We start from the raw sequence: 14,540 nt of genomic DNA, 5'->3' as shown, positions 1-14,540 counted from the left end.
GTACATAAATTGCGTTTGTTTTGGATCTGCTCATTGAAGCTGGTAACCGAAACGGCTCCAACTGTTGCATATTGACGTTGCTTGACTCTCCCTTAGATACGTGGTGAGGTTGAGTTTGAGCTGGTTGAAAATAGCCAGTGAATTTCAAGAAGACGAGGTTAAATGGAAACAGATTCAGGTATGGAAGGTCACGTTTCGAATAAGTGGTTTTTGTTTCTCTTGCATTTCTATAACAGCCCAGCAAACAATGTAACCGATCTCCATTATGCTTTATGTTCATAATGGCATCGTAAAGTGAACTGTAGGCTAGATGGTTATATAATAAGCACGCATCTTGGGTATGCGTAGGTGTCACAGATATTACCGCCGTTCTAGTCTTTACGCTGTCGGGATCATCTAAAGCTCTGCTCTGCTTCCATTACTCCTTTCATGGAAGAACTGCGCCACGTGTGGTGATGACGCACTGTTCCGACCCAATGGTCTGTTCTCAGATTGTGCCCCGTCTGGATGCCGCTTCGGACTGTTGTGCCGTGCATCACCTTCGCGAGAACGCAGCGGCAGTGACGTACGCCTACATTGTGGAATTCTCGCTGGTAAGAACTCGATATTGGGACACTGGCTGGGGTCCGACCAACAATAACCGGCACAATTACCCTACTTAGATCACAAACGGATGCTGCCTTGGCGAAAGGTCAACGCATAATTAGACGTTCAGTTATCGAGAACTCCAATCGTACGCTGTATCGAGCAAGTTTCCGATGAGACCATGCGCGTCATGAATGAGAAATATCGAGGTGCATTGAAAATTAATGCGATTCCGATAAACTCACCGCCTTTACAAGCAAACGGTAATGAACTATTGTTTCTCTTATGAAACGCACTATAAAAGCATAACTGTATGTATAATGCACCATAAGTGGATTAAAGAAATCCGAATCGTATACGAACATTCCTGCGTTTTCTCAAACAATAGACGCGTTTATGTTCGGAACACGCATTCTCGGGTAAACACCACGGCTCAGTTAACTAATGTATTGATCTGTATACATCGGCTCATTACACGCTAATACCCTGAATGCCCATCAGGCCGGACCTCTTGTCCGCCACCCCATCCCATAGCCCCTCTTGGTGAGCCAACCGCTCAGCCCCGAGCTCCACCCGCCGAGCCACCCGCTCAGCGACTGCCCGCCGCCGTTTTTTGTTTTGTTGGGTTAGGCCCTTTCGGTCGTCAAGACCATTGCAGAGCCGGAAGGATGATAGGAATTAGGGGGAGACATTGGTCTGGGCAGGCACCCTAGTGAGTCGCCGGGGCTGAGCCCGTCCAGAGGACAGGCCACCCAGCCCCAAGGCACTCACTGCACCCGGCTACGGGGTGCGCTCCCTCGGGAGCAGCGGTGCCGCTCCAAGGGAGCAGCCCGCATGAGATAAAGTTGCCTGTCCAGCCCGGAGGGGGGTTGCGGTGTGGAGGAGAAGGATTTCTGTATCCTGAGGATAGAAGCACCGATGCACCGCATTATATAGGGGGGCTGGGCGCCCGCCGACCAATCAGCGGCCGCCACGTCACCTACGTCACCAGCCGGCCGGGACTGCAGGTTGCAGCGCCGGCGCATGCTGCCGGCGGCCGATACGAACGGCCGCCGCTCCCCAACACACCCCCCCCCCCCCCCCCTACACAAGAGAGGTGTACGACCGCTCACATTTTACAAGTATGTACAACACTTCGCAACGACACAGTGCACGATACACTACCGCGCCCGCGATTCGCGCAGTTCAGGGACCCCCACCTGACACTGTACAGGGGCAGCCGCGCCGCATTCGGTACGGCGCGGACGGGCCGAGGGCGGTAGGAGGCGACTCAGGCCTCGCGCCGCGATCTGGGTGATGCCGCGCGCACCACGCGGCGGCCACCTCTCGCGGCAAACCGCACGTCTGTCCATCATACGGCGTCAGGTGGTCGTGGTGCCACATCTTGGTTTTACCGACGCCGTCCCGCACTCGGTAGGTGGCTCCTCTTCCTTCTCTTCTTCCGTGGCCCCACGGGCCCTTGTGCCGCAGGCCGAACTTTGGCTGCCCTCCAGCTGCCGCTCGGAAGTCGCGCTCGTTACCGGCTACGCGCTCGAAGGGGTGTGTGGCCGGCTTGTTCTGCACCGGGGCCCTTGGAGGTGGAGTGGGCCTTTTCCACCTCACCACTCGATCATTCTGACCTCCAGAGTCCAAGGCCCTGCCCCACTTTCCCAGCACCGAGGTGTTGCAAGGCGTCTGATCGCTGAGGCGCTGTCGGGCGTGATTGTGCGGTGGGCTCTCTTCTTGTGCCTTCTGCTTGCCGCTCCGCTCCACCGGACTAGCGTCCCTTGCGTCGCCGTCGACACCTGGACGGCTGATGGCGCGTGCTTCCCCGGGCGACCCGCCCTCGCGGCGGCTCGCGCTCTCCGCCTCAGGGCGTATTTTAACATGTTAACTGGGTCGGCAATTGCCGACCCAGTCACGGAGAATGCCGACCCAGTGACAGCCGTTTGCCGACCCAGTTGCCGCCCCCTCTAGGATGCAGCACGCACATGCAGGCTAGGTGCCGTCATTCATAGTGAGGCTGCTGCCCTCCGAAATGATAATGCCGCCTCTTAAAGTGAAGCAGCCGTCTATAGAAAGTGATGATCCCGCAACTCAATGTGACAGTGCCGCCCCTAAATCTGTTAGTAGCCCCACTCAATGTACCTAATGGTGCCGCCCTTCTAAGCATCTGTGGAGCCCCGCAATGTGATGATACCGCCCCTCAAGAAGATGATGCCGCCCCTTTCAGTATCGGTGGCGCCCCTCAATGTGATGGTGCCGCCCTCAAAGTGCCGGTGGCGCCCCTGAATGTGATGGTGCTGCCCGCCAACGAGTCGATGGCGCCCCTCAAAATGATGCTGCCGCCCCTTAAAGTGTTGGCGCCGCCCCTTATAGTGTCAGTGACGCCCTTCGAAGTGTCGGAGGAACCCACCAATATAATGGTGCCGCCCCTCTAGATATCCACATAGCCCCTCATTGTGATAGAGCCGCCCCTCAAGCAGATGATGCCGCCCCTCAAGAAGATGATGCCGCCCCTGAATGTGATGGTGCTGCCCGCCAACGAGTCGGTGGCGCCCCTAAAAATGATGCTGCCGCCCCTTAAAGTGTTAGTGCCGCCCCTTATAGTGTCAGTGACGCTCTACGGAGTGTCAGAGGAACCCACCAATATAATGGTGCCGCCCCTCTAGGTATCCACATAGCCCCTCATTGTGATGGAGCTGCCCCTCAAGCAGATGATGCCGCCCCTCAAGAAGATGATGCCGCCCCTTTCAGCATCGGTGGCGCCCCTCAATGTGATGGTGCCTCCCTCAAAGTGCCAGTGACGCCCCTAAATGTGATGGTGTCTCCTGTCAACGAGTCTGTGGCGGCCTTCAAAATGATGCCGCCCCTAAAAGTGCTGGTGCCGCCCCTTACAGTGTCAGTGGCGCCCTTCAAAGTTTTGGAGGAACTCATCAATACAATGTTGCCGCCCTCTAACTTTCTGTAACGTCCCTCCATATACATAATGGTGCCGCTTCTCAAACCATCCGTGGCGCCCCTCAAAGTGATGGTGCCGCCCATTACAGTGTCGGTGGTGTCTCCTCAAAAGTCAAGGTGCCGCCTCTCAAAGAAATGCTGGTGTCCCTCGAAGTGTCGGAGGCGCTCCTGAATGTCATGTTGCCGCCCCTCAAACCTTCCGTAACACCCCTCAACGTCATGGTGCCGCCCCCCAATGTCTCACGGCGCCCTTAAATGTGATAGAAGCGCCGGTCAAAGTGATGACTGTGCTCCTGGCAGTATCGGTGGCGCCCCGAACAGTATCGGTGGTGCCCCTCAAAGTGATGATGTCACCCTCAAACAAACGGTGGCGCCCTTCGAAGTATCGGAGTCCCTAAATATCATACCTATTGCCGCCCATTAACGATCTGTAGCGCCCCTCCATATGATGGAACCGCCCCTTAAAGTATCCGCGGCGGTCCTTAACCCTCGCCGGACCTATTGGTTTTCTACATACGCGCCGGCCGAGGGGGGGGGGGCGAGTACACCCCCCCCCCTCGCCGTTTCGCCCCTGGTGGAGCTAGCGCGTCGCGGAAAAAACGAGCGTGTGCGCCGTTACGAGACGCAGAGATTGGTACCCGATTTTAAGGTCCTAGGTCAACCGGTGACCTCTGAGGTCAGGTCAAGTGCCCCAAGGCACAGTTCAGTTTTTGGCGAATAACTTCGCAAAAAACGGCCGCAGCGCCGCGATTTTGGCAGCATCGTGTTTGCCTTGCTCAGGCGCGTCGAATGATATACTTTTTGTTCGGGTCAGGTCAACTTGGGGTGTTGACCTCAGGTCAAGGTCAGGTCAGCACCCCCAGGTCACGAAGTTGGTCGAAAGAGGTCATGTCGCATATCATTCGATTCGGCAGGTCTTCCTGAGTCAATTGGTGGCTTTCCCGACTCGCTAGCTCAATTTGATCAAGAGTTATTGACGAAAAACTAATATGACCTTGATGACGTCATAAATGACGTCACGCAAGGTCAACATTGCAAAAGTGACGCATCTAACCTTGCAAGGAGTGCATCAAATCACGATTCTGTGTGCTTGAGATAGTTGGAGATCGTTCCCGGCGCCAGAATAGCAGTTTTCATTTTTCCCCATTGACTTATAATGGTGAGGTCACGAAAATGACCTGACCTCATATAACCTTTAGGAAAAATCCGAGATATACAAGTTGTGAGACTCATAATGGATACTAGATCCTGCAAGTTTCATTTCCCTGTGACATCTCCTCTGGCAGTGAGGGTGTTGCGAAGTTGCGACATCTGAAGACCGTGCAGAGGTTCACTTATGACGTCATAGGTCAGTGACCTGACCTGACCCAAAAATGCGGTTGGTGTCAAAAGATTCAGCTTGAATCAAAGGTCAGGTATGCCAAGTTCCAGCTCTCTATCGCCAGCGTTTTGGAGCTATCGCGAAAAAACCCTATGGGGGGGGGGGCACCCCCACCCCCTCGGCCGGCGAGGGTTAAAGTTACAGTGCCGCCCCTTACAATGTGGTGGCGTCCTCAAAATAAAAGTGATGTTGCCCCCCTCCCCCCCGAGTAATGTTGGCGTCTCTTCTTTAAGTATCGGAGGCGCTCCTCATTGTCATTTTGCCCCACATCACTGCACACTTGGCGCCCTTCAATGTAATGGTGCCACCCCCAACGCTCAAAGAGATAATTGCGCTTCTCACAGTGTCGGTGGTTACCCTCAAAGTGGTTTAAGTGCCCTAAAAAAGTTGGTGGAGCGCCTCAAAATGATGCTGTCGTCCATTAGCATATCTGCAGCGCCCCCAAAATGATAGTGCCTTCCCTTAACCAGCGCCGGGCTGAGGTTTGAACCCCCCTCCCGACCCCTATAACTTGGCTACTGGGCCACGTAGCGACACGCGGTAAGCGGCATTCGAAAGAGTGTCAAAAACTACTTGGGTTAGTTGGTTAACCGTACTTTGGTTAGGTCAAGTCAAATGTCAAATATCAGGTGACCAGAGGTCATCAAAGGTGAAATGTGGGTGAAATGTTGTCTGTTTCAACATTTATTGACAAACTGGCGCATAACTCGGGGAAGAATAGAACTACAGCACCGCGAAAAAAGCGCATTCGATAGCTCGTCAACGTTACTATAAAGTCCTCAGACTTGACCTAACATCAACGGCTTAACCTCCAGAACACAACTAGTTTAACCCGTGCCGGGCCGGGGAGGGTTGAGTGGACAGTGGACCCCCCTCCGCCCCTCTACTGAGCTGTTTTAATGAGGAACCTTTTTACTGTAATAATTATTGACTCACGAAAGTTATGACATTGTTTTTTCAGTACTGTGCTCCTCTCGTCGAGATGCGTCGAATGAACTATAATTTGACATTCAAATGTCATTTGGGAAATTTGAGCTCAGGTCCAGGTCATGACCTGACTGGTAAAGGTCATGTTGCATATCAGTCGATTTGTATCGTCAAACTGAAATCATCTAAGGTGTTTTCATCGCTCAGGCATGTCGCATGTCTCTATCAGAAGTTATTGAAAAAAACTGCTGGAGGCCTTCCATGACCTGACATGACCTCAAGGACATAACGAGGGGTCGTGGGTGGCAATTTTCCGATTAAGTGTGTCATTTTCAATTGTTTTATGATGTTTAAATTCGTTAACTTTGACATTTGTCTACCTATAAAAAGAGGCATGCATGCCCTGATTTTCTCCCATTTCCTTATACCTAATGGAAGGGTCGCAAAATTGTCCTTACCTTTGGTCAAAGACATAGCAATTTCGAGACTTACATTTTATATATACAGTTACACACTGTTTGTCTTATCAATCGCTGAAGTTATAAAGGGATCGTTCAGTCGGTGTACTATCTATGGTGAGCATTTGCCTGTTCCGTAGCTCAGTTGGTAGAGCACCGGACTCCCCGCATTGTCTTCGCTTGCGTTTTGTTCGCTGGCCGAGCCGGAGAGAAAGTTACCGAGTGAAGGTAATTCAAATTTCAAAAACTCAATGAAAATATCACTGGGGACACGAAAATATTTGAGTAGGTAGGTATACCATTCATTAACTTGGGGGGGGGGGAGGGGGATGAACGTATCGTTGCAATACGCTGTTCATTACGCGAGTAACTAATGAATAAAAAATGTATGAGTTTATCCTTACTCCACCCGCCCTCCCTCTCCATAAAGAAGAGAGTTAATTGTGTTGCATTTTGTTTATATGCAGAAAAATAGAGGCGTCAAAGGATATGACTGAATATCAGCGACCCTTGCTGTGTAAGCAATGGGGCTTGCAATGGGGTATGACAAGTGGGGGTAATGGCCCCGTCCAGCGCCCATAAAGTGGGCACCACTCGTTCGACCTGCCGACCACTGTTCTAGAGCCATAAAACACCGTGAATGTTTTAAGCTTGACGATACGGATCGACTGGTATGCAACATGTTTTATTTCTGGTGAGGTCATGAACTTGACCTCAGGTAAATTTTTTAAAATAATTTTTGTAAAGTCAAATTATGGTTCATTTGTCGAATTATGACGAGAGAAATACTATATCCCGGAAAAATAAACGTAATACCGCTGAGCATAGGTAGGTTGAATCTGAAATCATTACTTAGAAAAAGTTATAAAAGAACCGTCGAACGTGTCTTTTTTGGTCATTAAATATCAGTAGGTATGCCGCCCCCCTCAGATGCCAAGTGCCGCCCCTATGAGTGCAAAATGCCGCCCCTAATTGTGATTGCCGACCCAGTGAAAATCCCTTAAAATACGCCCTGCTCCGCCTCCAACCCGTTTGAGGTCACCGTGTCCTCGACGCAGCCGCTGCTGGGCTGCCCGCCCCCGCATTGGCTCGTCCCGGACCCGTCGCGCTCGACCGGGTCCCCGCATGGGGCCACTGGGGCTGGCCAGTGTCGCCATCGGTCCAGTCCTGCTGACTTGAAGACGGCCCGAGCGGTGCAAGTCACCAGGGCCACTGCCCGCGCGCAAACCTGTGCGCACTGCCTTGCCACGCCAGTGTTCGAGGCCCCCGATCGCTCGCGATGCCCGAGCTTGTCGAGCTGAGGTCGGGATGCGGGCGGAGCCCCGCTGCCCGCCGGCTATGATCGTATCGTGCACACGAACGACGGTGTAGGAGGGCACCCTTGCCGCTGTCCTGTCGCGCTACAATCCCTCGATTGTGTGGGCTGCCCTGCCGTGGGGGTCCCGTTGAGGGCAGGTGGGTCAGCCACCCTCCGCTGCCACTCACGGTCGCTCCCCGCTGCCTGTGTGCCTCCCCGCCGCCGGTGCCCCATGTGTACCGTTGGGCCCTCCATCGACGGGATATCGGACGTGCCTACGGCCGCAGTCGCCGGGGCAGGCGGGCGTCCCGCCCATCGCTGGCCCCCACGGCCGCACTGGTGACAGATAGGCGTCCATCCGCCGGACTCCTCAGACGGACCACGGGGGCGCTCCGCCCACTCCAGGCCCGCCTGCTGATAACCGGGTGTGACGAACCGACCCACCTGCTCGTTTGCGTGTGTGTGCCGCGCCGGACATTTGCGGACCAAGTGGTCGGGGCTGTTGCAAAAGAAACAGCGGCGCCCGCTACCCCGCCTGTTCGGGTTTGGTGGCCCTCGTTGGGGGTTCCTCGCCCCTGTCCCGTGCCCCGTGCGGTAGGCGTCCCGCCTTCCCGCCGTCTCAAGGGTTTGCAGAGCGCGCTGCAGCTCTCCAATTAGCCTCTCCAGCGCGTCCAGCCGCGCAGTGCCGGGCGCGCCTCGGTCTTGCACCGCCAACGCCTCGCCCTCGCTGGGCGGGCGCATTGCTCGGAGTGCGTCCTGCTGCCTTTCGAATTTATCGGCGACCTTCACGGCTTCGATGAGGCTGGCCGGGTCCTTCGTCAGCACCCGCACCCGCAGCTGCTCCTCACGGAGGCCGCATACGAAGCGGCTGACGACGGTCGCTTCCACGGACGGGTCGCCGGCTCTCGCCCCTGGGTATGCCTCCCGGCCTGCCTGGCGCACCCTGTCGGCGAAATCGCGTGTCGCCTCACCGGGCTGCTGTCGGATGCTCGCTAGTTCAGCGTGCACCTGCATCGCGTTCTTTGCTGTGCCGAAACGGGCTTCCAACGCGGCCACCGTTTGCTGCAGGTTGCCTTGAACATCCTTCGACAGCGAGGCGAAGTAGTCCAGGGCGCCATCTTGAAGCAGGCTGACCAGGCCCCGCTGCCGACTCTCCTCCGAGAACGTGACCGTCTTCGCCCGGAACCGCCGGTACCACCGACCCCATGATTGATTATTTACCCCCGTGAAATTTTCAAAGTTAGCTAAAAATAAAAGTTCTCTCTCCATGTTACGTTACTCTACTGAGCCGATTCAAAATGAAATAAAAATAAAAATTTACTTTAAATGGTGCAACCCAACGAATGCGTGTCCGCTAGTGTCCGAACCGTCCTACCGACCGCGCCAGTTGTTCGGAACACGCATTCTCGGGTAAACACCACGGCTCAGTTAACTAATGTATTGATCTGTATACATCGGCTCATTACACGCTAATACCCTGAATGCCCATCAGGCCGGACCTCTTGTCCGCCACCCCATCCCAGAGCCCCTCTTGGTGAGCCAACCGCTCAGCCCCGAGCTCCACCCGCCGAGCCACCCCAACATTTACATAGGGTTTGTTGCAAGCTTATATCTCCGTTCGTGATGTTGCAAAAGATGCCAATGGTGCTGAACAATTTACAAAATGATCCCCTCTAAATATTTGAAGACCACTGCATCGAAATTATCGCCAAATTAACGAGCTAGAGCCTCGTCAAATATGCTATGTAAACCGGGTTAATGTGTTCTCCGTCCAGCTTTACATTTCTCAGCTAGCTGATTCAGCCGGATGCAGGATATTTTGCACAAGTGCCAGTGTCAGAGGTCCCACCCCGCTGCGCTAACTGCACCGTCCTCTGTGCGGCAGCGCGGCCGCTGGTTCCGGTCGCGGGTGCGGGTGGCGGCGCCGCTCGCCTGTTTCCCTACCGGCCACCTGCGCAGTATGCGGGTGCGCAGTGACCCTCCCCAGGACAGCCGCTGGTTCGGCGCCCGGCTGAACCCGCCGGTGCCGTACCTGCTGGTCGGCCCGGCGGACCTGCTGGTCGAGCTGTGGTTCCACCTGCCGCCACGCTGGACGGCCGACCAGTACTCGGCCTGCGACGCCCAGCCGCACGGAGACACGCTCTCCTTCCCCGGTCTGAGTCTGAGTGGGGGCAGCGAGCCGCGGCCGGTCACAGTGCGACTGGAACTCTGGGAGGGCCAGCACACCCTCAGGTGAGTGGGTGATGAACGAACCGCAGGTGATACCGAACTACCACATTCGTAACAGCAATATAGACCATCGTTATTTCTACTGAACGTAGGACGAATCATAGTGTGACAAGCAACATATTGGGCTTAAAAGGAACTGCTGAAATACCGGATGTAAACATGCGCCATCGTATAGCAATACAATCACTCGTTGCTCCTTACAGCGTTTTGTTCAACTCAACTGAAATAAGCTTTCCGGATAAATACCAAAACTTGAATTGAAAACATGTTTACTTCATGCTGTTGACTTTTATAGAAGCCTTTGTGAACAGAAAAAAAAACAGTTCGGTTTAGAGTATTTTTCATTTCTAGGTACTGCTCCATTCAGCATCGGTTGTGTGTAAGTCTGCTTCAATACCAAACTGATTCAGACTTCCAACTACTCTCTCCCTCTCTCTCTCTCTCTCTCTCCCTCTCTGATTTCAGCTGCTCTCGCCGTGAGGTGATCCACTGGACCGACTCCCCTGCCGACCCGTCCACCGGCCCGCCGCCGCCGCCGCGCCGCCCGTCCCATCACGAGCTGAGCCGAGTCGTGAATGTGTCACTGAGCTGTGGCCACCTCGGCCCCGGTCGGCGCACACTGCGCCTGTACGACGTGAGTATAAACTGCATCCCGGCCCGATATTGACGGCACCGCCAGCCGGCAAGGCCGCTGTAGAATGGCGATGTTCGAGACCGTGCGCCGAACATAGACCCCCGACGGGCTCTAAGATCGTCGACTTTCCTCTCAGAGTCCAGAGAAGCGGGAGCTTCTATGACCGCCTGCTGAGTTTCAGAACTTATCAACTTTGAGCGACCAGGCGGTCTTGCTTGCATCGACTGATGGCGGAGGATAGTTTTAGTCTTGGATAAGCTATTGTGCGTCGGTCGGACACAAAGGCCGTCCTTTGCATATCGGTTATTACAGGCACGCTTTATGTTGAAAACAGGAGACCGTGGTAGACTGCATCTGAACGAATGAATACCGAATTAAAATAGGGGGCAAAATGGACAGGTGCTGTTTAAAGCTCAACCGGATGTGTTCATTAGTCATTCCACAAATGATGCTGAGTCTCCCAGCACCGATGAGCTCGTGGTACCTAACATGTTTAGGAGAAGTTATGCTGCAGATGCCACTTTGGACCGTCTCAGTCAGGTATCGCCACCCACATAGTCCGAAGCGGAGTTCAGTCAATCAGTACCTCTAAATATAGTCGTATTTTGTGTCTACGGCATTCCAAGACACATAATTGTAACTTTTTTTAGTTTACAGTCAGTACCACCAGTATAACGCCTTTTGGGGCGACTAACGGAGCGAGCGAGAGGGTGGGCCTTGCACGTGCGAAATTTCGAGGGGGTACCTCCAACTAACTTGTGCACGGCACCTTACTAACCAGTCTCTAGCGATGTGCCAAATTTGAGCACAATCGACCCAGCCGTTCTCGAGATCTGGAAGCGGCACCCTGCACGTGCGCACGTGCAAAATGGGTCCCAACTGACTTGTGCACGGCACCCTACTAACTGGTCCCTAACCGTGTACCAAATTTGAGCGCCATCGGTCCAGCCGTTCTCGAGATCTGGAAACGCCCCCTGCACGTGCGCACGTGCAGCAGCACCCCAACTCTGGCACATGGATGTGCAGTGCCTGGTGGGTGTCTACCTACATGCCAACTTTCAGCGCAATCGGCCAAGTAGTTACCGAGATATTGCCACAATTACAAAACTGACACCTCTTCGTTTTGCACGTGGCACGTGCATAAGGGGTCACCCACATGCATCGGGAATAGTCCAATACTTGGTAGAAGGAATGAAGCTACCCTACAAAAATTACCGCGTGTAAATCGGTCAAGTGGTTGCTGAGATATAAGCCTCGCAAAAGCGTCCGCACGGCCGGCCGGCCGGCCGGCCGCTCATACTCGGAAATTTCCGTTAACCCTCGCCCGCACATGCCATTTTCCCATCCTAGAACGCACATGGCGGGGGGGTGGTTGCCACCCCCCGCGCCATTTCGTTCCTGTTGGAGATAGAGCTTAGCGGTAAAGACCAAAAAGATTCTTTGGGAAGAGACGAATCCAATGATATCCAGTTTTACCTTCTCAGGTCAGTCATTGACCTTCCAGGTCAGGTCAAACTAAAAAATGTTGCTGTTTTGGGTCACCGTTGGATATCAAGTGCGCTGCTTATCATATACCGATGACGACGCCGTTTTCTGGTGCCAAGCCAGCTAGAACCTCTTTGTCACTCTACCCGACCAGGTTTTTGCTGCTGAGGTCATTTCAGGTCAAGTTAGGTCAAGGTCAATTATATGTGTTTGTATGTCTGTGTGTGTCTGTGTGTATACTGATGTGTGCACCGATTGTTTATGTGTCCATATTACATGAAATCATGATCTGAGAAGCTTTTACCAAAAATGTAGCCAAAAAACTTCACAAAAAGTAATTTCCGCTTGCCTAAAACGCAATTATCTTAGATGACCTAGGTTGACCTTGACCTTGACCTTGACATCTGAACATCGTCGAACAACATGTTCCATGATAGGTGGGAGGTAAGACTGGCAAAAAAGGCCGAAATCAAGGTGTCAAAAGCTCACAAGGCCCATAGCCAACGCAAGATGTTGAGAATTGGCCATTTGGGTCATGACATGACCTGAAAACAAGGTCATATCTCCGAAACAAAAAACCACAGAAACTTGAAATTTTCAGTGGACATCAAGAAAGGATAGAAGAGCAGCTATACGAAAAATCAGCCTTCTAGCTCTAAAAATGTTGAGTGCAGAGCAGAAAGACTACCTGGGGGGGGGTGGCAACCCCCCCCCCCCCCATGTGCGGGCGAGGGTTAATCTAAGGAAAGACTACGCTCGCTTCGCTCGCTCCGTAATTAAACGGGAGAAGAGTAGCGAAAAGCTTAGGCGCCAGGGCCAACATTTACTAGCCTGTGCTCCATTGCTATTTATTATAGGCATAGGTAAATGCAATCGGTTGTTGAATCACCAGTCGCTCTAAACTTCATACATCATAGCATAACCGGATATTCCTTGAAGAGTGGTGCGGGTCTTCACTTCACTACATAGTGTCAGTTATTACCGACAGATGGCACAGTCGTCTGACGCCTGAATGATGCTGTGCCGCACGACTTGAATTATGCTGTGCCGCATGGCATAAAGTTCATATATCGGCCCATACATGGGTTAGAAGCCAGCGCCTGCCGCATGCTGTGCCGCATAACCACTCTTGAGTCTTGCACACACGGCCTTTAAAAATTTATTATTGCCAAAATAATAATGAGTATTTGAGACTTGACTTGAGTCAGGCGATGCAGCTGGGGTCCATGGTATTTTTTTTATAGCAATTTTCAACCCAACCGAAATGAATATTTTTTCCCCAATTGGTCCTGTGGACACCGTTGCCAGCCCGCCCTGATAGGTATGGTACCTACTTACAGGCCCTGCCGATCGTCCCTTCCCTACAGAACACGGCTACCGACCCGCACTGGTACGAAGTGCCCCTGCTGGTGCCTGATTGTCCTTCCCCAGGACACGGCTACCGACCCGCACTGGTACGAGGTGCCCCTGCTGTTCACCTCGTCCTGTCCCCCGCAGGACTCGGCTACCGACCCGCACTGGTACGAGGTGCCCCTGCTGTTCGTCAGCTGGTACTCTGAACCCGAGGAGGGCAGCAGCGGCGACTTCTGGCGGGTCGAAGACGCCGCCCCGCTGGACGAACTCACCCCAGAGAGCCCGCCCGCTACCGACACGTGAGTTGATCGCAGCTTTCTGGAGTGGTCTGTTTAAATAGTCTCCGGCGGTCGGTGACGGTACACTTTGGCTAACTTTTGTATCCCTATGTAGGTACGTTGAGCCTCTGAGGACACTTACATATCATTAAACGTGTAAAAATAAAGAGCAACCATAGGCAGGCACTGTCGACTCCCGCACGGCATCAAAGAAGCTTCCCATTGCTCGCGGTTACACTAAGTACTAATTAGCATGGCTGCAGGACTGAGCTATTGCTAAAAACGGCAAGCGGTGGTAGGCGGCTCGAAATACCCCACCCCGACTAGCTCAGGAGTCCTGAATTGTCGTTTGACGAATATCGCGTAGCTCGTAAGACAAGCGCGGCTATAAACATCATGAGACATTAAATACGTTTGCTTCCTTCTCCAGGCCTCCAGTTCGACACGACGCAAACGAACTGTGAACAAAACTATGTCTCATCGAAGACAAGAGGAGTCGCAAGTGGAGTCGACCCAATTAGGACAGAGCCTCATTAGCCTCAATCAGCATTAGATGAACGATATCAGTGGGGATGAGCTTTTGGCTCCGCGATGTCGAGTAGTGGTCGAAACACGCTAGTCCCATCGAGCGTAATGATTCTAAACGGGTAGCATGTGACTTGGCAACGCGATACAAGTACTCATTTGCCTTATTCGATGTGATACCAACCTTACTAGTCCATAAGCAGGGTTCGATGTTCGTCAGTGTCGTATTTTTGTTATCCGTTGTACTGTTTGCATGTATTGGGTCCATAGCCATTGCTGTTTGTGTATTGCGTAATCTTGGCCATTTAACTTCGTGCTAACATAACGTCCGCCATATAACACTCGTCTCAAGGTGCCTTGTGGTCCCCGCGGTACGGTACCGCACGGCAAAGAGCCAAATTACATTTTGTAATTGATGATCGTGGAAATAAAGTGGAACGGTATCATA

The 14,540-nt window shown here is 53.1% G+C and overlaps 1 protein-coding gene across 1 annotated transcript; it reads left to right on the top strand.

Annotated features, from left to right (window-relative positions):
• The first annotated feature begins 109 nt into the window (after positions 1 to 109).
• Positions 110 to 14,538, top strand: LOC122368502. The gene is made up of 6 exons (XM_043342496.1): positions 110 to 178; positions 492 to 593; positions 9,474 to 9,820; positions 10,283 to 10,451; positions 13,434 to 13,588; positions 13,998 to 14,538. The coding sequence occupies exons 3-6, from the start codon at positions 9,549 to 9,551 to the stop codon at positions 14,029 to 14,031; spliced, it is 630 nt and encodes a 209-aa protein (XP_043198431.1). The 5' UTR covers positions 110 to 178; positions 492 to 593; positions 9,474 to 9,548; the 3' UTR covers positions 14,032 to 14,538.
• Positions 14,539 to 14,540: the final 2 nt, after the last annotated feature.

Source organism: Amphibalanus amphitrite, unplaced genomic scaffold (genome assembly GCF_019059575.1).
Source record: "Amphibalanus amphitrite isolate SeventyFive unplaced genomic scaffold, NRLGWU_Aamphi_draft 000032F_arrow, whole genome shotgun sequence".
NCBI classification, from domain to species: Eukaryota; Metazoa; Arthropoda; class Thecostraca; order Balanomorpha; family Balanidae; genus Amphibalanus; species Amphibalanus amphitrite.
This window is presented reverse-complemented; position numbering and strand designations above follow the sequence as displayed.

Coding starts and splice junctions, on each gene's coding strand:
- LOC122368502 (XM_043342496.1), top strand. CDS start 9,549: ATGCGGGTGCGCAGTGACCCTCCCCAGGACAGCCGCTGGTTCGGCGCC. Junction 10,452..13,433: donor GCACACTGCGCCTGTACGAC/GTGAGTATAAAC, acceptor TGTCCCCCGCAG/GACTCGGCTACCGACCCGCA. Junction 13,589..13,997: donor AGCCCGCCCGCTACCGACAC/GTGAGTTGATCG, acceptor TTCCTTCTCCAG/GCCTCCAGTTCGACACGACG.